Source organism: Mesocricetus auratus, unplaced genomic scaffold, assembly GCF_017639785.1.
Source record: "Mesocricetus auratus isolate SY011 unplaced genomic scaffold, BCM_Maur_2.0 Super-Scaffold_100014, whole genome shotgun sequence".
Taxonomy (NCBI): Eukaryota; Metazoa; Chordata; class Mammalia; order Rodentia; family Cricetidae; genus Mesocricetus; species Mesocricetus auratus.
In genome coordinates this window covers 71,499,983-71,527,899 of record NW_024429197.1, presented here as the reverse complement: position 1 = coordinate 71,527,899, position 27,917 = coordinate 71,499,983, and the positions used below count along the sequence as shown (strand labels likewise).

The following is a 27,917-nucleotide window of genomic DNA, read 5'->3' as shown; positions in this document are numbered from 1 at the left end:
TGCCTCTCAGCCATTTTAGACTCCTCTATTGAAAACTCTCTATTTAGTTCTGCAGCCCACTTTTTAACTGGGTCCTTTGATGTTTTGGAGACTTGCTTCTTGAGTTCTTTGTAAATTTTGGAGATCAACCCTCTGTCAGATGTGGGATTAGTGAATATTTTTTCCCATTCTGTGGGCTGCCTTTTTGTCTTGCTGACTGTGTCCTTTGCCTTACAGAAGCTTCTCAGTTTCAGTAGGTCCCTTTTATTAATTGTTGATCTCACTGTCTGTGCTACTGGTGTTATGTTCAGGAAGCTGTCTCCTGTACCAATTCGTTCAAGGGTACCACCCACTTTCTCTTCTAAGAGGTTCAGTGTGGCTGGATTTATGTTGAGGTCTTTGATCCATTTGGACTTAAGTTTTGTACATGGCGATAAACATGGATCGATCTGCATTATTCTACATGCCAATCTCCAGTTATGCCAGCACCATTTGTTGAAGATGCTTTCTTTATTCCATTGTATATTTTTAGCTTCTTTGTCAAAGATCAGATGTTCGTACGTGTGTAGGTTAATACCCCCGGCTTTTCAATTCGATTCCATTGGTCTACCTGTCTATTTTTGTGCCAATACCAAGCTGTTTTCAGGACTATAGCTCTATAGCTCTATAATAGAGCTTGAGGTCAGGGATGGTGATGCCTCCGGATGTTGCCTTGTTGAACAGGGTTGTTTTGGCTATCCTGGGTCTTTTGTTTTTCCATACAAAATTGATTATTGTTCTTTCAAGGTCTGTGAAGAATTGTGCTGGGATTTTAATGGGGATTGCATTGAATCTGTAGATTGCTTTTGGCAGGATTGCCATTTTTACTACATTGATCCTACCTATATAGTAAAAAATATAGAGTAATGGGAGGATGAATTTGAGATAAATACATGTTATACATATATTATGAGATTCATCATTTTGCATAATAAATATTTGGTAATAAACAAAAACAAAGAGCAATGACTATACAGAGTTTTTCTAGATATATGGGTAAGTATCCAAAAGATAGATTAAATTAGGCAAAGAATCAAAAAAACCAAGCCATAAGATCTTGATGATTTAAATAGAAGATAATAAGATTTATCAAGGAAGACCATGGTTAAGTCAGAGATTGGAGTAGAAAACTAAGGTAGTATGTCATCAAAGATCCATGGTTATAAAACATTTTGGAAGATAGTCAATCTTACAGAGTGTGAAAAAGTATCAGATAAATGTATGAAAATTTTAAAAGTCTTCTAGATAGAAATGATCCCCGAAAGTATAGTCTCCACTCAGGCATATACCCAAAAGATGCACATTCATACAACAAGGATGTCTGTTCCACTATGTTCATAGTAGCATTATTTGTAATAGCAAGAACCTGGAAGTAACCTAGATGTCCCTCAACTGAAGAGTGGATAGAGAAAATGTGGTACATTTACACAATGGAGTACTATTCAGTAGAAAAAATACAATGGAATCTTGAAATTTGCAGGCAAATGGATGGCACTAGAAGAAACCATCCTGAGTGAGGTAACCCAGACACAAAAAGAGAAACATGGTGTGTGTTCACTCATTTATGGATTTTAGACATGAAGCAGGGGAGTGCCAGCGTACAATCCCACTGCCAGAGAGTCTAGGAAACAACCTTCATTCAGCGACTGATGAAAGCAGAGGCAGATACCCGCAAACACTGAGCTGAACTCCTGGAATCCAGTGTCAGAAAGGGAGAACTGATGGGCAAAGGAGTAAAGATTGGGATGGTTTAACCCACAGAAAGAGTTGACCTGTACAAGGGAGAGCTCTTGGACTCCAGACTGATGGTTGTGTGGAAAGTATGGGACTGACCCAGACCTCCTGAATTTGGGTGTCAGTGAGGAGGCCTAGGTAATCTATGGGGCCTTGGGTAGTATTTATCTGTGGTGTACAAATAGACTTTGAGTGCCCATGCCACAATATGGGTGGCTCTCTCAGCCAGGACTCTTGGGGGAGGGCCTAGGCCCTGCCCTGGATGAAATGACAGTTACTGGAAATCCACCATGGAGTGCCTCACCCTTCCTGGGGATCAGAGTGGGTGGGAGACTAGGAGACCTGGTAGGGAGGGTGGGGGAAGAGGGAGGAAGAGGGAGCTGGGATTGACATATGAAACAAGATTGTTTCTAACCTAAATAAAAAAATAACAATTAAAAAAAGTCTTCTAGATAGTTCATGGAATCTACAACCATGAAATCTCAATAACATGGCTACTTAAACAGACACGGACAATTTCAGCACCAGCTAACATCTCAGCATGGATGAGAGAAATGTCTTGGAACCACACCCCTAGATAAAGACCCATAAACAAAGAGAAGAAGAATTAGTCTTCCCCTAATTAATTATCTAATACTAAAGGCTCAGTCTTAAAAACACACATACAAGTAACACCAAAGGGGTTCAGCAGATTGTATTTATATATTAATTTCTTTATATAAATATATGTTATTATGTAACAAAACAAAGATATATAACATGCACATATGTTATGTGACAATAATACTTAAAGCGAAAGAGGCAATGAATTTGAGAGAGAGAGAATTCCGGGAGTAGTCATGAGAGGGCCTGGAGTAAGAGAGGGAAATGATGTAATATTTTGATGAAAAATAGCTTTTTTAAAAGACAGTGGCCAATGTGTATGAAGGAATTCTCACAAGATTCCACTCCTAGATGAAGAACTATTGTCAAGTAATGGCCTCTGAAAGAGGCTAAGTCAGTCTTCTCCAAGGATGAACCCCCTGATAGGTTATCTAGTCCCATATGGTCACTCCTAAGCACATGTACATACTAGAAATGCACATGGACAAAAAGGAATCATATATATCTATATAAATATGTACAGACACACACACATATATATTGCACATATATGTGACAATAATAAAGAAGATGTCATCAGTTTGAGAGAATGAAGATAGGAAGACAATGAGGGAATAGAAATGATATGTCATACAGTACTCTTCTATGAAGTTCGAAAAAGTACACCAAATTTGAGCTACAATTTTGGATTCAGTGACAGTAAAATCAAAAATATTCACACAGTAAAATGATTTATTAGCCTGGTGGTAACAGAAGACAGAATAGACTGAGTTGATGAATTATTAGGAATTGAAGTTCTGTGGACTCAGTTACTACAAAATATGTCATAAAGTGTGAGTTTAAGAGGAAGAGGAAATATATTTTATTTTCTGGAATGTGGAGCATTTTTCTTTGTTTTAATATAAAAGGCTTATAGCAATTTAAGTGCTGGTGAAAATATTATGCTAAAAATTGAAAGAAAATGTAGGCTATAGGGAGAAAAATATGCATGATACCTAAGAATCCATGAAGACATATTGGATATTAGAAAAGTAACTAAATGGAAAGGCTGTCACCTGTATTACATGAAGAAGGAGAAGGAACAGAACACATCATGGTGCCTACACACTTAAATTGTTATGGAGGGAAGTGATTGAAGGGTGACTGCCAAACATTTAAGGGCAATGGAGAATGTAAGTATACAGGAGCAATGTGGAACCAGGAGCACCGAGAGGTCAGCTGAAACTGGTGGGTAATGATATACAATCACCCACTCCTAGACTCTGAACTTAAATATCACAGAGGAAGGACACTCACAGTGCAATCGAAGATGGAATGGTGAGAGATTCAGGTGTTTGTTGAGAAGAGTGCTTAAAATGAATGTAAATCATGGGCTTTACCATGGTTAGGGAAGTGACTTAGAAGTTGGAACTAGTATATGGCCAAAGCAATTACATGAAGATATGACAAATGCTGATGAGTCAAAGGGCAGGGATGAGATCTACAGGAAAGCTAAAATATTATGGTCAAAGAGTTGGGCGTGGAAACTGATGACTTTGATGGAACAATATCGTGTGGGGACAAGGACTTCAATGTGGCTTAGGAGTGGCTGGCTAGCAAAGAATAACTGAAAGTTAACTGAAGATGAGTGGGTCAAGAACTCGGTTGTTTAAAAAAGGTCATCTTCAAGTATAATGAATTCATCTCTTAGAATGACATGAACATGAAAAGAAAGTTCCAAACCAAGACCTTAAGTATTTTTAGAACAAATTTTAGTTGAAACAGAAAGACAATGTTTGGAATCCGCATGTCTTTCCCTTTGAGAGGGTAGCCAAACATCCATGACATAATAGGAGATGGATTTAGCCTTCGAAAACTCGTTTGTATGAAAGGTGGGTGTCCTCCAGGCATTATTCATTCTTTTCATGGAAGGAGATACACAGAGAAATACAGGTTTTATTCTCTTGTTCTCCGAAATGGGCAGATGGCGCTAAGGATGAGAATGCGACAGACGGCACCAGGAAGGGAGACCTGAAAAGACTGTGGGTGATCCCTACGGGGAATGGAAATCTTGAGTACAATAACTTGATCCTGATGACTGATTACTGGGACAAGAATTTCAAACAATTGCCTCACATCCTCTGGGTACCATTTACAAATCCCACCATATTGGGTTTGAAACCCCTTTTCTGTGTCTTCTACCATACATGTTATCTCATCATCCACCTTGCCATCACAGGCATTTCTCATGAAATTATTTCTGTTTCCTAGTAGACAATGAGCTTTCTGGGGAGAGGAATCATTCTGTGTTGCTATCATGTTCTTTATACATCGGAGTATTGAAGTACCTGTACAAGAAAAAGTTCCATCACGTTAATGGGATGAGTAAATGACATTTTGTGACTTGTAAAGAATTGTGATAAGAAGGTAGGCTTGGTAGAAGAGGGAAATGGACAGAATTAGGACTCTAAGATATAAATACCTTTTCTTTTGGGAGGCTCTTGGCTTTAGAAGTATCTTATTCAAAAAGCAGATGGGGCGACAGAAACATTACCGAGACCTTAATATTAGTTCCAGATGTTTGTAGTCATGTCATTTTGTACCTCACCCTGCAGAACATAAATCACTTGCCACCCTCACCACGCCTACTCCTGTTTCATTTTAGCTGGAGGGGCGGAGTTCTGATTCTAGGGACATCATTTCCCTCAGGCTGTCTCAGGGCAAGCAGACCCTTTAGCTTCCTCAACAACAAGCATACCTGAGGCACAGCCCATATGGTTTGAGGAGCCCTATGTTGTTTCTTGAGAATATCATAAATACTTTCAGTGCAACTGCTGCACCACAGCTACCACACACCTCTCTGCTACTGGAGTACCATTTTCTTAAATGCTCTTCTCTCTTGAGAATGTCTTTAAGGTCCAAGATGGGTTGATGAGTGTATACCAAGGAAAGGTACAGAGGAGACAGTGTTCTCAGCTGTGGATGAAGCTTAATGGTGAGAGGGAGTGAAGATGTACAAAGAGCTGAGAGTAGAAAGAGCAAATTCTCACAATCTCAAACTTCTTCTTGACCCAAATCTGAATCCAGATGACCAGTTCATATTGGATCCATGTTGGAGAAACAAAGAAAGAAAGGAACATAGAGAGTTGGGGAGAAATAGGAAAGAAGAGGCAGATATCAAGAGAGACACACAATGAAAAAGAAGGAAAAGGAGAAACAAGGAAAGGAAAGGAGAAGAGAAGGGAAGGGAAGGAAAGGAAAGGATGGAGAAATGTAAACACAGAAGATTTGAGAGCTGGCAAGAGATAACCCTGATGCCTGGTATCAATCTGCTCTGGAGAGGCCCATCAGACTCCCAGATGCCAGGACAGAAAGGGGCACTGACCAGCTCCAGATGTCACTGTCTTTCTTGAGGAGGGAAGGGGTTAGGCAGAAAAGGCCTGCTGCCTCTTCAAGAGCCAGGAGTCAACTGGCCTTCCAGCCCTGAACTAAGTAAGCTGAAGCTAGGAATTCAATATGGAGAAAGACAGAAGTCTCTATTTTAAAAAAAGATTAAAAAGTTCATCAAGTGAACAGCAGATACCTGAAGAGAGTAGAGATAGCGACATTGTCACACTGGGAAGCGGGAGACTATACTGGGTGGTGAGCCTGTGCCCTTCAAGTCTCACTTCCTCAATCCTTATACTGAGGAAGGAGGGCTCCATCCTTAAGGTCATCCTACTCCAAACTCATGGGATTCTCAGCTGCTGAATATGTATGACAAAGAAATAACAATCCTGAATCCCACCAGCACCACCACCAATGGCTAGCTGGTGACAAGTTTCATTTCTGCCCAGCTAAACAGATATTTCTTTATTTTAATAATAATTTTATTTAACTTTTTACACATGTTACTCCCAGTTCAGATATCTCTTATTTGTATCTGCCTCCAGGATTTTCATCAATTATAGAACACTATAACAGACATAACATAGACTCTTGGACTCTGGGTAGAGGTGGTCAAGGAAAGAACCCAAAACCTCAGGTCTGGCTGTGGGTCTACCACTAACTCGTGATGTGCATAATCTCTCCCAGGTCCCTCTCATCTCAGTCTGTAGGGCACAGAGGGGATTTGGACTCATTAAATTGGCTTGAGCTTCAGCCCCACGTCTTACGCCCCCACTCCACTCATGTCTACCCTGCAAGAGAGGTTGAAGCTAATGCCAATTGCTCTGATGAGGCCACATGGGAGTACCAGACGTCTGTTTTTAATACTGATGACAGATTAGCGTGCAGGGAATTTAGCCACCCCACAAAACAAGCCCCATTTCTGCTCTACAGAACTGGAGCAGGAAGGTTGTGCTTGGCATTCCTAACAGAGTCCTGGGGCCCACAGACAAATGGCTTGTCTGAAGGAAACAAAGAGAGCACAAAACTTAGAGAGGGGGATGGGAGCAGACACAGGAGATGGCATAAAGGGCGTGCAGTTCAATAGCTCACAGGAGTATGCAGCAGATGGCATCCATAAAGAGTATGTGTTTCCATGAACACACGGGAGCAAGAGGGAGAAAGATTTGTGTACGCACCTATGTCTGCATATGTGGGATTGTGAATAAATCTCAGCACTGAATTTGGATGCTGTAAAAATCCAAAGATCAAAGGCAAAAGCCCAGGATTCCCTAACCTGGCACCACCTGACCAACTCTTTTGAATTCTCTTTCCCATCCTTCCCCCATCCTGATTTCTCTCCCTGCTCTAATCATGGAAACAAGAAGGAAGCAACTAATCTTTAAATACCCACTATGACCCAAGAACTATACTATAGTTGATGGTCAAAATAGTCTACCCATTCCCTATATGAGGAAACTGAGACCTAGCAAACATGTTGGAACATACTAAATGTCTCAGGAAATTGCTACAGTTGTTGCTAAATTCCTTCATTGAGCTTATGCTCTTCAGTATAAACTTCATGTAATTAAGCTGAAGGATTTGAATTTGGGCCAAGTTCACTTTCAGAGGTATTTTGGTTCAGATTTGAAGTGTCACCAACTAAAGTAGTAGTTCACAACCTTCCCAAAGCTGTGACCTTTTAATACAGTTCCTAACATTGTGGTGACCCCCAACAACAAAACTATTTTCTTTGGTACTTCCTAACTGTAATTTTTCTACTGTTATGATTGTAATGTTAAGTATCTGTGTTTTCCTGTTGTCTTAGATGACCCTTGTGAAAGCATCATTTGACCTGCATAGACCTACAGATTAAAAACTGTGAAACTAAAGGTTTCTATGTTAAAGACATGGTCCTTAGCTACTGGATCCAATCATTGAGAGGTGAACATATACTGGGAGCTCTACCTTAAATGATATATTAGTTTACTGATAAAGCATCATCTGAGAAATTATTGGAAGGTGATGAAATCTAGGAGGTGAGGATGGTTGGCGATGGCAGGTCACTGGAGTTATGTCCTTGAAAAATCTTCCTCATCACCACGCCCCGTACTTTCTTACCTGTTCTCCCTTTTCTTAGTACCACGAGGCAAGCAAACTCCTCTCACCCACACTTCTGCTGCCTCACCCCAGTGAGGCCCAAAGCAATGGTACCAACTGACATGAAACTGAAACCTCTGAAACTGTGAGACAAAATAAATTTTTCTTCCTTTCAAATTGTTTTTTTTTCCTTTTCTTCCTTCAGAGTACTTTATCACAGCAGCATAATAACTAACACATGGTAGGCAGGAGTCATCAGGTTGCAAGTGCTTTTACCTACTGAGCCAAATAAGCTGCCCCATGGGGCTAGAGAGCTGGGTCCATGGTAAACGTGCTTGCTATTGAAGCATGAGGCCTCAGTTAAGATCATCAGTTTCCATGCAACTACAGTGTGAAGATAGAAGATTACAAATGACTTGTTGGCCAGACAATCTACCTGAAATACTGAGTCCCAGGTTCAGTGAGAGACACTGTGTGGAGAAGCATTTGAAGATAACACCATGATGTCAGCATATGACATCCATGTGAATAAAAATGCACAACATCACATATACACAAGAAACTGCTCAATAGCTTACCTGTCTCTTAAAACATAATTCAAATTATTACTACGAGTTTGAGTGAGTCCAGTACCTAACATGGTAAAACTTACAGTGCTTGTTAGCCAATACAAAATTCCCTAGTATGAAGTCGGCAAGATGGGACTGAGTGTATGAATACTTGCCATGCATGTGCAATTATCTGAGTTTTATTTCCAGAACCTACAATGGAAGGAAAGAACCGCCTCCCAGAAGTTTTTTCTGACCTCCATATTATGAACACATGAATACTGTACACAAACACACGGGGATGGGGAATTAAGTACACAAAAGGAAGCAAGAAAAATGAAATCTGTAATAAGGTACAAAAAAATCAGCAATCCAACACAGAACTAATACAAACATTAGAATTAGCAAAAAGGAAATTTAAAATTAAATTCCATGTTAAAAATATTGTGCTAGTAATATGGCACCAATAAAGACACTTTCCACTAAGGTTTGATGACCTTAGTTTGATGCCCAGAACTCACATGGTAAAAGGAGAGAACCAACTACAACAAATTGCCCTCTATTCTCCATATATACACCCCAAGTAGTGTGCACATACTTCCAAATAAATAATCAATGTAAATCCATTAAATAGTAGTCTAAGCATGGAAAGGCATGCCTGTAACATCATCCCAGAAGGATGAACAAAATGATCAAAATTTCAAAGCCACGTATGACTTTATAGGGAGCAGAGCATCTGTCTCAACAAAACAAAATAAGCCAACAAAAAAAGGCAGTGAATACATCCAGACATAGCTTTCCAGAAATAAAATAGACACCAAAGTCAAAATTTCATTATATAGAATTAAAAACAGATTAGACATTACAGAAGGTACTAGAGGCAATATGGGAAATTATCCAAATGAAGTGCAGAAGGAAAAATAAAAAATGAAGGAAGCATCACCAATGAATAATACCTTCAAGTGGCTGCATACACATGTAATTGGAGTCCCTGAAGAAGAAAAATGAGGAGAGAAGAAACCTATTTGACAAAATAATAGCCAAAGTGTTTCCCCAAAGTGATGAAATTATAAACCACAGACCTAGGAAAGGTTAATAAATGCCAGACAGGAGAAATACAAAAATTGTTCAAAATTAGTAATAGAGAATTTTAGAAGCTGCCAGAGAAAATTAGCATGCACACACAGAGAAACCAGACTAAGAATTATTGTTTAGTTCCCACATGGAATAAGACAAAGAAGAAGACAAATGAGTAGCATCTTTAAATTATGGGAAAATAAATTTATCAACACTAAAGTCTATATGCAGCAATGTTATCTTCTAAAGCAAAATTAGAAAGAGTGGATCACTGACTGATATGAATTATAAGAAATAGTAAAAAACTGTTCCATATCTTTAGCAGTTTTGCAGACATGCATATTAAAATTACTTTGAGATTTCATAATACAATGATTTCATAATACAATCAAGAAGATAACTGACAACAAATGCGGGGGAGAATTGGGAAAACAGGGTCCCTCATTCATGGTTGATAAGATTTCAAACTGGTCCATAGACCTGTAACCTGGTCCAGCCACCCTTCAGATTAGGGTGTGGAATTCTTACAGACCTAAAAGTAGATCTACTGCATCACCCAACTCTACAACTCCTTGACATATGACCAAATGACAACAGCATTAAACTGCACAGATAACTTGGTCAGCTGTTTTCATTGAAGCTCTATTGACAACAGACAGGAAATGGACACAGTCACTATGTCCTTCAATAGATGAATTTAGGATAATGAAAATGTGTGATATATACAGAATTTAATATTTTCCAGCTACAAAAAGAAATGAAATCAGGAAACTTGCAGGTAAAATAACGGAATTAAACAATATCTTAACAAGAGAGGTAACCCAGGCCACGAAAGACAAGCATGTTCTCTCTTATTTCTGGATCCTAACACAAAATCTCTATATGTGTGCATAAAGCATGAAGGAACTACAGAAACCAGAAAAGTAAAATGAGGACCATGAGAACTCCAGAGAAAAGGATAACATGGCACAGGCGCGATGGAGCAGAAAATGGGAAAAATGAGGTGTGGGCTTTCTCTGAGTAGGCGGCAGGGAGGGCAACACTGAGGTAAAGGGAAGAAGGAGAGCTATAGAACACTAAGGAGGATGCAAAAAGCCAAGGAGTAACAAATAATTTAATCTTCACTTAAATATATAATATATAGTATAAGTGAATGTATAGAATTATTTAAACTAAGTTACACTGCTTTGGATGATAATGCTTTCCTCCAAAGCCACAGACTATTTAGTAAAATCCTAGTACCAAGCATGGGAAACCTGCCTTTGTGTAGTTGCTCAGAGAAGTCCACAGCAACATAGGTTATTGTCAGTGTCTTTGGTCGCCCCACAGAACTTGATGGTCTGACCCTACTGGGGAAGACACCACACACTTCAGACACAGAACTTGGAGGACTCAAGTTTGAACTGATCTGGAAGCTTCCTCTTGAAGAGGAGCTCTTGTAGTATCCAAATGTGTTATGCAATGTTCCAAGGGGGAAAGGAATTAAAGCTCCTACCCAAATATAAAACCTGCAAACCACACCAATAATGAGCACAGCAAGATAGATCCAAGAGTACAATAACAGTACATATATTGCAGCATAACCAACAGTCACTTAATTGGACTTAAGGCCCACTCAATACTCACACCCAGTATTTCAAATCTAGCCGTCTACCTGGGGTTAGTGAAGTCACAGATCCTAGAGGAAAGCTTACTACAGCTGCTTTCATAAGCCAGTGTAACTCCCTACTGCATATTAAATATTTATCCTTATAGACACAGCTGAATGTAGTTGTCTGCCTGCCACAAAGAAGCTTCTTTTTCCCAGCATATGGAGACTACACATAAGTAGCAAAAATTCAGAGAACAACTGACTATGGGTTCTCAGCTCCGTATGATGTATCTATAGCACACTCCCTACACCTAAGTCTCATAGAACATCAGAAAAGAGAAGGAGAAGAGATCATAAGAGCCAAAGGAACAGGATGCCAAGTATAAAATGATTTCCTATAACTGACAGGGGGCTACAGGCATGAAATGTAAACAAAATTGTCTCCTAAATAATGGCAACACAACTTGTTATTCCTATGTGGATGGACGAAATCTCACACAGCTCCACCTCTAGATGAAGAGATATATAGCCAATTAAAGGCTGCTATAGAAGGAGAACCAGTATTCTCCACGAACATGTCACCTGATAGGACATCTAATGTCAAGTATTCATTCCTAAATGCATATACATATAAACAGTGGCAAATGGAATCAAAAGGTTTGTGTGTGTGTGTGTGTGTGTGTGTGTGTGAGAGAGAGAGAGAGAGAGAGAGAGAGAGAGAGAGAGAGTAACATTTAAAGAATAAGGTAATAACATTAAGAGGGAGTGGGGAAGACAAAGCAGAAATGGGGAGGGATAGAGTACAGGGTAGAAATGATGCAAATGCAGTACTCATATATGAAATTCTCAAAAATTACTAATAAAATATAATTATTAAAGTGTAAAAAAAGAACCTAAAACTTAAGACAAGACCCAAAGCAGTGGAAAAGTCTCATTTAGTAAATCAACGAAGCAGTTATTCTGAGACCATAAAAATTTATTTGAAAGAAGATAGACAAAAAGAGGTAAAGCATAAAATAATCAGTAAGACTAAAGAAAACAATTAACAAGATGATAAAGCAAAACCTAGCCACACCAATTTCACAATAAATGTAAATGGTCTAAAACAAATAAGTTTAACTTGCATAAAGGAAAAGCTGACAGCACTTTGGGAGAAAAGAACAAATATGAAAAGTTACAAGCAGCTCATATGTGATGATCTCACCACAGCTTGAACTCTCTCACTGATTACTTGATGACAGTAAAAGATCTGATATTCTATGTAACTGGTTACAATTTACATTAAAATGTAGAAATGTGTCTAATCAGGTACCTCTGTTGCAGGTGGCTGGATGGAGGCTCAGGGAGAAGATAACTTCAAGTGTAATCCCTTCATAAGAATGTTATCAAAATAAACATAATGGAATTTTAAAAAGTTACAAGCAACTCTAATCCCATTCGGAACACAGATATAAAGTTCCTAAGCACATTCAGGAGACAACTTATAAAAATAAAAATATTAAGTTCCCAAGCAGTAAGCTTTCTCCTACCATCTACAACCTAAGAGCCTCACTGTGTACATTATATTCTTCCCTGCTTGAAAGCAATAAAAGCATAAGTAACTCATAAAGGAAAGTTAGGAGGACAAAAAGAAGTCAGGGAGAAAAAGGACCAAAACAAAAATAAAATACTCAAGTTTTTCACCCCACAAGTACTGAATGCCAAACTTTATGGTAGATGCTGAGAATTCAAATTGACTTAAGAAACTTAAATCATTCCTCCTTTTTATGTTTTTAATGTAATAGAATAACCAAGAATTTATACTTTTTGGCTTAGTTGTATGGTCCTGTGGAGATGTCACCAGATGGATATTCTTGGGTTGTCCTCAATTTCATGATCTGTGAGACAAGCACAAGGCGCTGCTCCCTCTAAATTAGGAGCAATTCAGAGAGATTCTGAATAGTGTAGGTAGGGTTAGTGTGTCGTACAGAAAGCAAAGGCCCAGTCGGTTTTCTGACTGGAAAAGAATAATGATTGCCTGGAAGTGTCAACAGAGTGCAGATATAGATTCACAGTAGAGTTCAAATCTTCCTTGCAATATCAGGTTTATAGGAGAATGCAGAGTTAATGTTCTCAGTGACAGTCAAGTGGAGCTCTCTCAAAATCCACATTCCTCAAAACTCCTGCAAGCTTGCATCATTTCCAGTTCATATAGACTACCCCTATTATGACTCACTAGGACAGAGAGTGTATTTATGCACAAATATTTTCAAACCCAAGATCTGCAGGCTTTCTCATGCGAAGAAAGGTCAAATCTTCTTCACAAAGTGTGATCTTCAAATCACACAAGATAGTGACAGTCCAAGTCATAGGAACTCTTTCCACATACAACTTATTGTTATTGCTTATTCAAAATCACGACAACACTTTTCAGGACCTTCCCAAGAAACGTGACACCAAGTCCACAAAGAACCTGGCTTCATCCTCTGTCATGCCCCTCCCCTGCAAAGGGAGAAGGACTTACCTGTGTACAGGTCAGTGTCCGTGTACTCATCCACTTTCTTGTGCTGCAGAATATAGTCAGAGACTTTGGTCCCAATGGCTGGCTGAACATCAATCCACTCCAGGGAAACTACAGTGCTGGAAGGCTCCACCGTCGGAGAAAGTCGTAACCTAATTGGGGAGGGACAAACAAGTTTGCTCATTTGCCATTTTGTATAATCCAGGGACCTAAATGCTTGCAAAAGTTTCATCCAAGCTTCAAATCATGATTCCATCTGCTATCACAACTTTGCATGGCCTTAAATAAACTGTTTTATTTTTCAAGGCTTCTGTTTCTTCATCCACAAATCAGAGATACAAAAAGCTCCCCTTTCAAAGCAATGCAATAGTCAATATATTAGCCTATGCTCATAGTACATGTTCAATGAAAATGGGTTAGCATTTGATTTATTTAAACTACATTTTCAATGGTGTTTCATTTTGTAGAAATAAATTGGCAAGGACTAAACACAGGTGCTTTCAGTATTCCTGCAAGTCCTTTCAGTTACTAAATGCATGAGTTAATTTTTAATAACCTCCTCTCTCCAATTGGTACTTAATACTCTCTCAAAAAGAGAGAGAGACTTTTGGAATAAATTCTTCTGTAAAGCTATAAGAAAGAGAATTGTTGAACATTGTTACTGGACTGGTCTTTGGAAACAATGCTGCGCAATTCGCTCATTTCACAAAGAAGGGAAAGTAAGGTCCCCAAAGGGAAACAGTTTGCACAGGCATGTAACAAGACACAGACAAGATCATCACGGTAACCTTGCCTACCCTAGAACCAGATTCTTCCTTCCTCTACACCATACTATCTCTACAAGCAAAATCTTACACTATGGGTTCTGTCTTCCCACACAGGTGATTTATGGGACTCTGGCTGCAAATACTGGTTCCTGGCTATTCCTCCTTTCACCACCTTTCCTTAACCACATCTCTCCAAACAAGACGACCTTTCTTTGCTTCCTCAGATCAATTTCTGGTGTCAGGTACTTCCAATATGTTGTCCCATCTGCCTAAAAAATCTTAGCACTTGTAACCTAGCTCACTTTTCCTCTTGCAATTCAGGTCCCTTCAAAGGTATTTTCAATATTAACTCCCCACTTTCTACCTAAGACATGCCCATGAGTCTCCCCATGGCCAAATTAGTTTCTCTTTAGTTTTTAACTTAGCTTTTAACTATGTCTTGTTTACTTTCAACAGTCTGTCTGTCCTACCTTACTACCAGTCTCCTACAGCTGCAGATGGTCTCTGTCTTTATCGCTGGTATATCCTAATCTAGTCACAGACCCACAGAGGGTGGCTGGGATCATTGTCTGAAAACTGAATAAAATAAGAGAGGTTCCATAGTTTCTTTTTCTCACTAGCTGCAATAGTCAAAGTAGGCATTGGCAAAGCAGGCCAGTTGCCCAGCAGAAGAGTACTTAGTGAGTAATCACCAGAAGAAAAAGTGGTTTGTGAAAACATCATTTTAAAGCACCATACACTGCAAACTCAGGGTATGTGCCAATTTCCATTTCCAAGAACATCTTCTTTCTCAAAGGAGAAGGGAAGCACCAGAGATTTTAATGATCTGTGTAGGCACCCTGAGAGCACAACAAAACTATAGCTTGGTCTGATAATACAAGAGTGTGAGTCAATGGGGAGGGGTAGGCAAAGGCCAAGGGGCCATACATACTTACACCGGCTGCGGAAGCGGGCTACAATTGGGAAGCCCACTGGCATCAAAGGCACTGAGGTCACACCTGCACCAGTCATCGATCACATCTCCCTTCCCAGAACACCAGTAGGAACTCATCAGTGCATTCTTGAAGGCCTGAAGGAGAGAATGATAGGAGGGATGACAATGACACAGACCCACAGTAAAGGTGTATTGATGGTCATGGTGTTACCCCACCATGGGTTTGCAGTAGCCTTTCTGCTTACAGTTTTGTGGCCTTATCGTCCAGATTCTCCCTGTCCTGAGTTATTCATTTTCCGTCATCTAGAATAACCATTGAGACATAATGCTAAAAGCATGTTGTGAACTTCTCTTAGCCCTGGCACTCCACCTATTGAAATAGATCCTCTTCACAATAATCCCACATGGTAAAACTTACTATCACTGCTCATTTTACACATGGAAAACTGAAGCACACAAAAAGTAATTAAAGTTCACAGGTAGCAAGTAACAGAGCCTAGATCAAATCCCTGGCTCCAATCTGTGGATACACCATCTTAAAAAAAACCCATCTCATCTGATTACTGGCCCCAGAGCCTGTTGTCCTAAAGATACTGCATCTGACTATTTCACTGCCCAGATTAAAAATATGAAGCTTCACACAGTATTCAGGGCTAAGTTTAAGCTCTTTATTTAAGTTTCTGGCCTCTTCTCTAGACTCAAATTACACAAGACTTGGGAACTTCAATATACATTATCATTTACTTTCATGGAAGCACTAACAATTGACCCCAGTAGTCAATTCCTGTCTATTAAAGTAGGGGGCATTGGGTCATAAAATAAGCATTTTCAATTTTATGGTCAGGTGGTTTCTGTTATATTGCCTGCATAGTATGTAGTAAGCTAACAATGTCAACAAACTTTAAATGAATAGTGTTTCATTTAAAAAAGGACTTCATTGGCAATGCCAGCCAGTAAGGTAGATTGTGTCTCATGGTCTTCCTTTTGTTGTTCTTGTTGTTTTTGAGACAATGTTTCTCTGTGTAACACTCCCAGCAGTCCTGGAACTCACTCTGCAGACAAGGATGGCCTTGAATTCACAGAGATCCACCTGCCTCTGCCTCCCAAGTGCTGGGACTAAAAGCATACAATTCTAATGTTTCTCATTGTCTTTGTTTTAATCCTCTTTCTAGCCTGGAATTCTCCATTTTCACTGAAATCCAACTCAATATGTTTGGCCTTAAATAATACTTTCCCTTAAACCTAAGACTGATCATGCTCTTTTGGACACCTTAATGTTAGGCCACTCCTACTATCACATCTCTGATCTGCCTTGCCCATCAAATTCTAATCTTAATTGCTTCTAGGGCCAAAAGCTGTCTTCCCAGGAGTGTCCTCATAGGACCTACTGTGATTCATTTAGTCTTTAATGAACAAATGAACAGTTACTTAAAATTTGATAATTAATATTAGGTGGAAAAAGGAACTTGGAAGGAGTTTCCTGCACCCAATGGATGGCAGGTTCTAGTTGTTCCTGTATTGTCTTCCGCTCTTTTAGGTTTGCTTTGGCATGGAATATACTGGCACCATGAGTCTGGTGCTTGGGAAAATGCCCTGGATAAGTCACTTCTTTGCACTGACATTTCATTGCTTTGGGAATTGAGAATGTGGGATCCAGCTCTTTAAAATTTAAGGACTTCAAAAAGAACGTTGATTTTTTTCTCCATTTCCAGAATATGCTGGGCCATTCATGAGTGTTTTCTTTCCTTTTATGTTACTTTGTCTATGCTTTACAAGTGACCTTAGCATGTCACCTATCACGAAGCATACCTGATTACTCTGATGTCACTTTTTAAAACAGTCTGCATTATTCCAAATACTCAGGAATAGAGCATTGGAATATAACAGGTATGCATTCTCCATCCTTAGCTCCTCAGAGGCACATAGATCTAGGGCAGTGGCCCTCAACCTTCCTAAGGCTGCAATCCTTTAATACAGTGCCTCATGATGTGGTGACCTCCCAACCATAAAATTATTTTGTTGCTGCTTTATATTTTAATTTTGCTACAGTTACATATCATAATGAAAATATTTTTAGAGATAAAGTTTGTAAAAAGCGTCATGACCCACTGGTTGAGAACCACTGATCTAGTAGGAGAAGGTGTGTACCAAGAAGGTAATGTGTTAGTCTCTACCCTACTTTTCCCGGAGGCACAAGCAGGAAACTTCCAATGAGTTCTTATCAATTGTGTTCTTATCAATTTCTTCTGCTAGACATGAGCTCGTTAAGCAATCAGTTTCTCCTGAGTCAGGTGCCTATCCAAGGACATGAAAAAGAACCATAATAAAAAGTCATGTTCATGAAGAGCCCAACTGCACAGTCCAAAGCACTTCAAGCCTAAGATCCTTGGCAAAAACAGCAATGATGGAAAAAATGCCATTACATATTTCAAGTTATATTACAGAGCCAAAGTAATAAAAACAATACATTATGTGCAAAAATACCAAACATGTAAACCAAAGGAAATAATTGAAGTCCTAAACATGAGTATGTGTTACTACAGCTGTCTAATATCTGACAAAGAATGACAAAACACAAGCTGGAGAAAATAGAGCATCTTCAATAAAGAGTGCTGTGAAAACTGCATGTTCACATGTAAAAGAATGAAATTAGATCTGCATCTATTACCTTGATAAAAATACACCAAATGGATCAAAGACATACACATGAAACCTGAAACTGTTGGAAGAAAATACAGGCAACCCTCTACAGGGTACAGATGTAGGAAAAAACTTACTGAACAGTAGTCCATTTATCAAGGAACTGAGGCAAACAGTTGACAAGTGGGATCTTACAAACTAAAGGAATGTCTGTACATCTAAAGAAACAACCAATATGATGAAGAGCAAGCCCACAGAATGGGAAAGAATATTAATACCTGACAGAGGGTTAATATCCAGGATTTGCAAACAACAACAAAAACAAAGATCTGAAAAACAAACAAAGAAAACAAATTATCCATTCAAAAATGGGCTTGGGAACGGAACAGAAAATCCCCCAAAGAAAAAATGGCTAAGAAATATCTTTACAAGTGTTCATCATCCCTAGCAACTAGGGAAATACAAATAAAAAGAATTCCAAGATTTTATTGCATTCCAGCCTTACTGACAAAGATCAAAAAACAGCTGACAACAAATACTGGAGAGGATGAAGGGAAGGGTTCCTTTGATTACACTATTGGTCAGATTATAAACTGGTCCAGTCACTCAGGAAATCAGTAGGGAAAACAATCAAAAGCTAAAAGCAAACCTACCATTGACACAGCTATCCCACTCCGTGGCATATGCCCACAGGGTCTGACATCCCACACCACAGATACTTGCTCAGCCCTGTTCACTGCCTCTCTGTTGACAATATCTAAGAAACAGAAACAGCCTGAAAGTCCTTCAGCTGATGAACTGGTAACCAAACCGTGGTACATGAACACAATGGAATACTATTCAGCAGTTTAAAAGAATGGAATCATGAAATTTGAATGTAAATATGTAGAAGTAGAGAAGATCATATTGAGTAAGTTAATGCAGACATGTCTTCACTCATCTGGTGTTCTTAGCCCCAAGTTCTCAGATGTGCGTATACAACCTGGAGTAACTACAAAAACCAGGAAAGCGAAAATATTGGAAAAATATGTGACAGAACTTAATTAGAGAGCAGAGAGAAAAATCCATAAGCAGAAGAGAGGCAAAACAACAGTAAGAGTGTCTGAAAAGGTCATAATAAATCATTATCTAATTAAAATTATATAATACATATAAGTTTGTGTATTAATACATATATCACATAAATGGAATCTTCTCATCTCTGTTGACAATGTTCTCCTGAGAGCCATAGACTATTAAAATCAGGCATGAGAATACCCCTTTTGAGTTGTTGGTCAGAATCGTACAGGAGTCTCCCAAAACATTGTAGGCTATTGCCGCTCCCCTTAGTTGCCTCCTAGATGTGAAATAAAGAAGTCATTATTGCTAAACCATACAGTTTGGACACAGCACCCAGAGGGCCTAAACTGGGTCTGACCTGAACTTTGATGATACCAGTGGACATACTAACAAGGATGGGGGAAAGCTTACAGTTGCTCAAACCTAGACAAAGAACTACTGACTAGTAGGGAATGCTGAATGAGAGAGAAATAAATAGTCTTCCCTAAGGAAGAACTTCCCCAAATTGGTTATCTAATACCAAGTGGTTAGCCCTCATATGTATATAATATATGTTAGACCCATAAGGTTGTATTTTTTAATTCAATTATGTGTGTGTGTGTGTGTGTAAAATAACAATTTAAAAAAAAGAAGGCCATGAATTAAAGAGAGAATTAGAGAAGTACATGAGAGGAAATGGCGGGAGGAAAAGAAAAAGGGGAAATGATGTAATTATATTGTAATTTCAAAAAAATGAAAGCATTTAAAAATGTAATCTCTATAATGGTTCTGAAAGCTATATAATGCAGCCTATATTTACAGATGAAAAGACTAGGACTCTAGGAATGAAGCAATTTTTCCAAGACCACACAGCAAGAAAATGATGCAAGAGCACAGTGCAAGTCTATACTCCCATCACTTACAGAAGTACAGGTCTTTCTGGTTCAAACACTAAGATCAGTTACATTAACTCCAGATTCAGGAAACTAAAACAGAATATGCTTAGGTAAATTTAACCTTCAGACATTGACTTTAATGTAAGTATATTTGCTGTAAAGTTCCTGGACCAGAATTGACTCCAGAGTGTGAGCATTGTTCCTGCTATGTTGGGAGCCAGTGCGCCTTCTATCAGCACGAGGTACATTCATAAATACAGGAACCAGATAGGAAAGTATGAGTTTATCCTGACTGTCAGACCTGTTCCCCATCATTTGCAGGTTCCTCTTCAGTGTAATCAGTGTGTACAGTTAACTTCTCATATATGAAGATTCTGCAGCATCTCCAGCCAGAGCTAAAAGCTTATTACACAGTAGTGAAATCTAGGAGCATGGAGGAAAGTAACACAGATGGTCACTGTGTTGGAGTCCAGCATGGAGACAGAACATCCTGTTTTGTATGTGTGTGAGCCTCTTTCTCTCACTCTGCCTATTTCTTCCTCCCTCCCTCCCTCCCTCCCTCTCTCTCTCTCTCTCTCTCTCTCTCTCTCTCTCTCTCTCTCTCTCTCGTGTGTGTGTGTGTGTGTGTGTGTGTATGTGAATTTTCTGTCATCAATAGGAAACTTAGCTTGTGAAAAAACAAAACAGGAAATCTCCCTGGACTTGGTGAGTTTCACCATCTAGGCAGTTATTGGGAAGAAATCCTGCCTGTGAGTCTCCAGAGCCACTGGCTGCTTCCCAGAATTCTGGGGAACGGAATCGGGACTGGTGCAGTGGCCAGGCAAGCCCTGGAGAGAGCACAAACACACACTGACAAAAGGCTGACATCAAACAGGGAGCTCTTGCGTGGCAGCAGAAGCCAGCATTGTGTCAGCGCAGGATCACTCTTCCTTACGTCTTCAGTCCTTGCAACACTCCATCCACAGTCCAACTAGATCCCAGGGGAAGGGAATCATAGAATGTTCCAGCTTCACAGGACTTGGTCTGTAAGTAATCTAATCTAATCCATTTACAGATGCAGATACAGTGACCCAGAAAGCCTAGTTGGTGACCCCAAGGTGACAGATATTCTCAATTATAAAATCTTTCTCTTCCTTTAATTAATGCTCAAAATTGCCCCCTGCAATGGGTTTTCTATACCCACGTATAGAAGAGCATGAAGAAGGGCATGAAGAATTGAAGTTCATTGGAAACCTGTGCCATTGATCATCCTAGATTATTCAGAACAATAAACATACGGAATTCATCCAAAATCTAATTTTAGCTTCTCTGCTTTGGATCATATGTTTATGTGTGTGTGTCTGTAGGACTGTTCCTGTACTGCATGTGTGTGTGTGTGTGTGTATGTGTGTGTGTGTGTGTGTTCTCAGAAATAAATGAAAATGAGTACTGGAGGCTATCTGACTCCTGGCTTTGGAGGGGATCAACTTTAGCATGGCCATTGGTTTTCATAACAAAGAAGGTTTGCGTTTCCAGAACTCATAAATGCTTCCAAGTTCAAGCTAATTAGTTCGTAAACCAAGTTGAGCAGGAGGAGAAAAGCAGCCACAGAAATGTTAAGCAATCAAAATAAACTAGGATTTATTCCCAACACTATTGTTACTTTCTTATTTGAACTTGCATAAGTGATTCCTCTTGTTAAGCCTCAATTTCCCCATGTGCAAAACGAAGGGAACAATTTTACATATTGGCATTTGAATTAAGTTCAGTAAATATTCACTGAACTTCTTACTCCTTACCACTTACTGGCTAAAATTTAAGAAAGGGATGAACAAGACCCAGTGGCTAACTTCAAAGGACTCTTGGTTTAATGGTAAAGACAACACACAAAGAATTAAAATTACTATGGTTCCAATGTTGTGAATTCATATACACAGGAGGCTGTGGGAAGACAAAGAAAAGGGCCTTTCCAACTCTAAACTTGACAATGCCTTAGGAATCTTAAACTCTAAGTAAACAGCCTGTGTTTCATTAAAAAATATTTAGTACAATGTACACAGAATACCATTAAGCCCATGAATTAAATTTCATTTTCTGTACTTCCAATGACTATATTTTTATGACTGTATTTTTATACTAAAAGTTGGTATTGGTTGTTGACAACAAGTGATTTATTTTTGATGTTGAGAGGATTATGTAAGACTCCAGAATGAGACCCTGAAGACCTCAGTCTAGGCTTCAAGCATTGTGGTATCTGTACAGTACTAATAAGCTTGGTCCGGCATTTGCCTAGTTCTTGCCTTATAAGGAAGGGGAAAGTTTTCAAAAGACAAAATAATCTATTACCTTCCTATCCTCTGTCTCCATTTCACTGCCTAATGCAGCAACTAACATGCAATATAAATCAATAGATGTTAGTTGAATTAATTTAAAATTTTATGTGAAATGTTGAAGGAAACAAACCAATTCATAAACAGGGAAAGAAAAGAAAACATGTTTGTGACCCTCTTCTTCCCCAAGAGCACTTACATCATGTAGGTCAACTTTGTGTCTATATCCAAAAGCTGAGGGTCAATCTGAGCTTCTTCTCTGTCTCAAAGCTAATCTCCCTTCCTTGATCTCATGGATATCTCCCCTAGTAGAGTAGCCATGCCTTTTCTGTAGGCAATTGTCACAGCTTCTGTATTAGATTCCGAATTACAAATTCAGATACTGCTTCACATTCTCTTGGAGCTTTCTGAATATCACTAATTCCTCTGTCTTCTTGCTTGGACCTCTTCAAAATTCACACTACTTTCCAATTAAAGGTTCTACTAATAAACTTGAGATTTAGCATAAACGATGCCTCTTCTTTTGTCCACTTCCTACTGCTCACATCCTGTGATCCAGAGAACCCAACTTCTTAAGGAACTGCATTATTTCACAGCCACAAGCATTTTCTAATACTCTTTGATTGTAAATGCCCGGATGAACTGCAGGTAGATCCCTTTGTTCAACTCAACATGCTTTAGCATGTTTTCTTTCTTCCTCTTTCTCTCATTCAAATCTCCTTGCAATTTAATCATCTCCTATCCTTCTCACCTACCAGATAGTGAAATCTTCTAGCCAAAGTCATAAATACGAGCAATGTATGTGTCGCCAGCTCTAGTAAAATGAACTAGGCACACAAAGGGCTCCAAAACAGATACTAAATGGCACAGAATTGGAAGAAGGCTCTCTGTGAAGAACTAAACTGGGGACAGAAGACATGCTTTGAATGTGGGTGGCATCACCACATGAATTTGGGGCCCCAAACTGAAGAAAAATGGAAGTAGCTGAGTATTTTCATTCACCTCTTTCTGCTTCCTCACTGAGGATACAACTATGTTTCCTCACTGAGGCAACAAGCTGCCTCTTGTTTCACCACTATCCCTGTCAACCACAATGACCTGTGCATCTTCAAACTGTGAACCAAAATAAACCCTTCCTGCTTTAGGCTGCTTTCGTTGAGCGTTTTTCCCACAATACTAAGAAAGCCAATTAATACAGAAAACTGGTGTCAAGTGTTCACTGCTGTGACAAATTTAGCATTTGATTTTTAAGTCTTTAGAGTTGGTTTGTAGTGAAAATTTGAACGTTTTAGCCTGTTGTCTACAGAGGCTCTTGTAAACAAAGCTTAATGGGCCATTCTGACAGGAGGCTGGAAGAGCAAAATGCTGAGAATAATTTGGAAAATGGTCTTAAGTGGTAGTGGGTTTCACATGGTGTTGGTGATGTCCACCAAGGAAAGTTGCAGCATGGAGTAAACCAGACCCCAAAGAAAGGCTCTTTGTGCTGCCAGTGGCAGAACTGGTATATGGGATACCCTGAGTAGTTATTGCCCAGATGATGCCACCAAGAGCCTTGGATACTATACATGACTTATACATCATAATAGACTTAAATCCATGCCAACTATGAACAAAGTACATATTTATTCCATAAGCTATTGGGTGAGATATTTTGTCACATCAATGAGAAGTTACTAATAGAAAGGCCTGATTTTTTTGAAGCCATTTAAAGAAGGATTATATGATACAAAAGTTAGAAAGTTAGAATCTTTTCTGAAGGCAGTTGCAATTACTTTTTGGAGAACAGTGATTAAAAATATAAAAAGAACTTCTAGTTACCTTGAAATCTACTAGAGATGTGAGGATGGAACAGTGGCTGGCATCCTAGATATGTATGGAGACTACTTGTTGAGCCTATGCTGACCACATGTTTTATTGATTAGGATAGAAGAGGTCTAATGAATATAGGAATGGTTAAAGAAGGTAAAAGAATGTTGTAAATTCAACACAACTAATAAAGGATTCTAGCCACACTAGAACTCTGGGGTACGCCACGCTTGTCCCATGTGTTATTCATTCATCAACAAACCCCCTCTATTTGCTGAAAAACATTCCAGGTACTCACGTCTGTAGTAGCCTTAGGTGATCTTGGATGAAATAAGCAAGGAAGACATAGAAAGAAATAAATCATACCCATGCAGTCTGACAATGAAAAGGAGATTATCTAGTAATCATGTCAACAAATAAGTGAATGTAAGAACACGTGTGGAGAGAGAAGTGGGTAGTGCTACTTATCAGTCTTCTTATTCCCAAACAAAGCAAGAAGATTTGTGTGATGGTTCATCTCAATGATTTTTTAAAGGAGGTACAAGTAAGTAATATATGAGCAAAGGAAAATGGAAACTTTCAACTACATACAAACTTAAGTAAAGCCCCGAAGAGTATCGAGACTGTTCAGTGGCACTGATGTCTTCATAGTACCATAATCATGCATACATGCAATATGTATTTGTCAAAACTCAAAAATGTATACTTCTAAAGGAACTCTAGTTTGAACAATGGTATTTGGGGGATAATGATAATGTAAGTGCATACATATCAATTATAAACAAATGTACTACTTTAGTGTGAAATGGTGGTAATTGAGAAGTTTATGGGAGAACATAGGTAATGAATACACAGATGTTCCCGGTACTATCTGTCAGTTTTATAAGGAACATACCAAACATTCAGCCTGACATCCAACCAGGCAGCACCTACCCTACATACTTTTGAAAATTTGACCAAGAAAGATATGAGGAAAAGGAGGCAGATAACTAATTAGTCTCTACTTATTCAGAGCCTGCCTTTACGTCTTCTGCCTGTTAACTTCTATGAGCTCTCCCCCCCGCAACAATCTGAGGCGATGATAGTCCTTACTATCTCTAGTCAAGTATGAGAAAACCGTAGTTTCAGAATCACCTAGATTAAATCCAATAGCACAAAAGTCTGCTTTCAATTTTGAGCTCCGTGCTGATTAATTTTTGTTTACATCACACAACCTAGAGTTATCTGACAAGAAGCCATTACAATTGATGAGTTGCTTCTATCTTATTTTCCTGATTAATGATTAATGTGTGAGGGCCCAAATTTTTGTAGAGGGTACCTCCTGGGCAGTTGGTCTTTGGCTATATAAAAAAGTAGACTGAGAAAACCATAGAGAGCAAATCAGGAAGCAGCATTACTCCATGGTTCATTCTTGAGTATTCATCCTAACTTTCTCCAATGATGGCTTTCCATCCAAATGTGTAACCCAAAGAAACCCTTATCTCCCCAGATTGCTTTTGGTTATGATGTTTACCACAGCAACAGAAAGCAAACTAGGATAAGTCCAAAGTCCGACAATTTACACTGCGACTTCCTCCAATCATCTATTTGTAGTCTCAAATCCATCTTCTCTGTAATAAAATACCAATTTGTAAGGACTCATCTCCAATATGAGAAATCATGCAACTCATTCTATGGCTCTATAAATCATGAGAAAAACACCCAATTTCACCTGTCAGGGCACAGTACTTTTGAAGTTATTCTCTCCTAAATGATCAGAGCCCAACAGAATAGCTCCTTCATCTAGGAGACAGGAGGAAGGCATCTGAAATTGTCTTGCCACAGTAAGTGTGGCTAATGAAAAAATATTACACACACACACACACACACGCACACACACACACACACACACACAGGTGTCTGTCAACTCTCTGTTCTCTAACAAATATAGAGAGGCAAGATGAGAGGGCTGTATGATCATCTGACAAGGAGTTATTTGTCTTGTCACCTAGTCCCACATTTCAGCTCCCATCCATTTTACAGAGGCTAAAGTACAAGATTGATTCATTAAAAATAATAGGGATATTGGGGGCTTGGCGGGAGGGCATGGGAGGAGGGGAGGGAAAAGGGACCTGGAATTGACATGTGAAGCAGCCTTGTTTCTAATTTAAATTTAAATTTAAAAATAAAATATAAAAAATAATAGTGAGGATGTTTGAACACTTTTCTATGGATGACACAACATTGAGTGTTTGACATGCAGAGAATTGTCTCATTATCAGAGTCACACAATGAATTGAGTGAATTGAGTACTTGTTTTGTTCCTTTATATAGTACATAAGCATCCACACAGAAGCTAGGTTTGTTTTCATATAAATAACACAATAAGGACTGAGCAGGTTGAATTTATGTGTTTAGAAACACACACACACACACACACACACACATGTACAACAGTTAAAGAAAAAGAATCCCTAAATTTCAAATTCAGTAAGGGGAGTACATAGAAGGGTTTGGAGAGATGAAAAATAAAGGGGAATGATTATAATATAATCTTAAAAGGCAAAAATTAATAATAAAAAAGCCAGGTCTGGCACTAGGGACCTATAACCCCCACATTGTGGATGCAGAAACAGAAGGATGCTAGCCAGCTGGTTCTCCAAATGTGTAAGTTTTAGGTTCAGTTGAAAATCCCGTCTCAAAAACTGAGTAGGAGAAGTGACCGAGGAAGGCATAATCAATGCCAGCCTCTGACCTTCACATGCACAAACATGCAACCTATGTGAAGAAACGCAAAAGCAAACAGGAAAATCCGGAAAAGGTCAAACAACACCAAATAGATTTCTCTGTAAGAGACTTTTGAAGTTGTTAGGATGCTTTTTTTTAGAAATCTCAAGAATGCCATGAAAATACAGCATTTACTAACATCATATATCAACACAATTGTTTCCTAGATGGAATCTGGGGATGTGGAACTCTTGTCCAAGTTGTACCAGTCTACATTTGATAATGAACACAAAACCTTCCACAACCCCAGAGGTGCCCAATAACAAAGCCTATCCCAAATCTGTAAGTTACTGTCCATGCATAGGTGAGTATTTGGACCTTCATTATCTTTCCTATAAAATGATGGGTTTGGATATTCTTATTTCTGAAGGCCTGATCTTCTGGTATCACCATGAGTACAAGGCACTTCCTGAGTAGGCCTCTGGCTTATACATCTACAGAACTTAGCCAGCTTCTGTGTCTGTAGAACTTACCATGACCCTGGCTATTCAATTAGTATAAGCCATTTGGAGTGGATTGGATTGGATTGACCTTGGCTTCTCCCTCCAACATCCTTCTTGCCACTAAGGATTCAGTATTCAGTATTTTATGTTCCAATAACACTTTCTCACCCCTTCTTGTCCTAATGTATTGTTTCTTCTCTTTGATACACTTTACCTTTTCAAAATAATAATTTCCTCTCAATATTTCTTCAGCTCACCACCAGGATCAATCCTCTGAATCTGGGAATCTGGGACAGACTCTTTATTTGTAATGGATCTTCTCCTAACTTTTCCTATAATGAACTATTCTTTGATGAATTATACTTTATTGTCTATTTAATTGATAACATGTCCTTCCCAATAAACCTGAACATGTTGACTTTGTAGACCCTGTCTATTTGGTCTACAATTAAATATATTGTGACTACTCAATAATAATTGATTAATCAATTGGTTCATAGTAGTTAGCTAATATCAGGAACCATGGGCTTATCATATTTCCCCCTTAACATTTTTCTTCCTATCAATGCATATTAATTATTCATAATGATATGTTTATTATCACATTTTCGCATATGTGTTTTTAGCATATTCACCCCCATATCCTCTCTTATCCCTTCCTGATCCCTACTAACTTTGCAAATAGTCTTTTTCTTTCTATCTTCTATATTGTGACATTACTATTGTTGTGTGATCTATTACATTGGGGTTTCCTGGAAAGTCATGGATGAGAGGTTATATATAAGATGGGCACCTTGCCAGT

General features: G+C 38.8%; 1 protein-coding gene and 1 non-coding gene across 5 annotated transcripts in view; one reads left to right on the top strand and one right to left on the bottom strand.

The window, feature by feature from the left end:
• The window catches only part of Astn2 (astrotactin 2), a 972,600-nt gene that overhangs the window by 144,295 nt on the left and 800,388 nt on the right, over positions 1 to 27,917 (bottom strand). For all 4 annotated transcript variants that reach the window (XM_040757328.1, XM_040757329.1, XM_040757330.1 and 1 more), the window contains 2 exons: positions 15,219 to 15,352; positions 13,520 to 13,668 (listed from right to left, as the gene is read on the bottom strand). In XM_040757328.1, coding sequence (XP_040613262.1) covers positions 13,520 to 13,668; positions 15,219 to 15,352 — 283 coding nt within the window. The remainder of the gene's footprint in view (positions 1 to 13,519; positions 13,669 to 15,218; positions 15,353 to 27,917) is intronic.
• Positions 12,202 to 12,276, top strand: LOC121144174. The gene has a single exon (XR_005881498.1). It is a non-coding gene; the product is annotated as a small nucleolar RNA SNORD81 (small nucleolar RNA).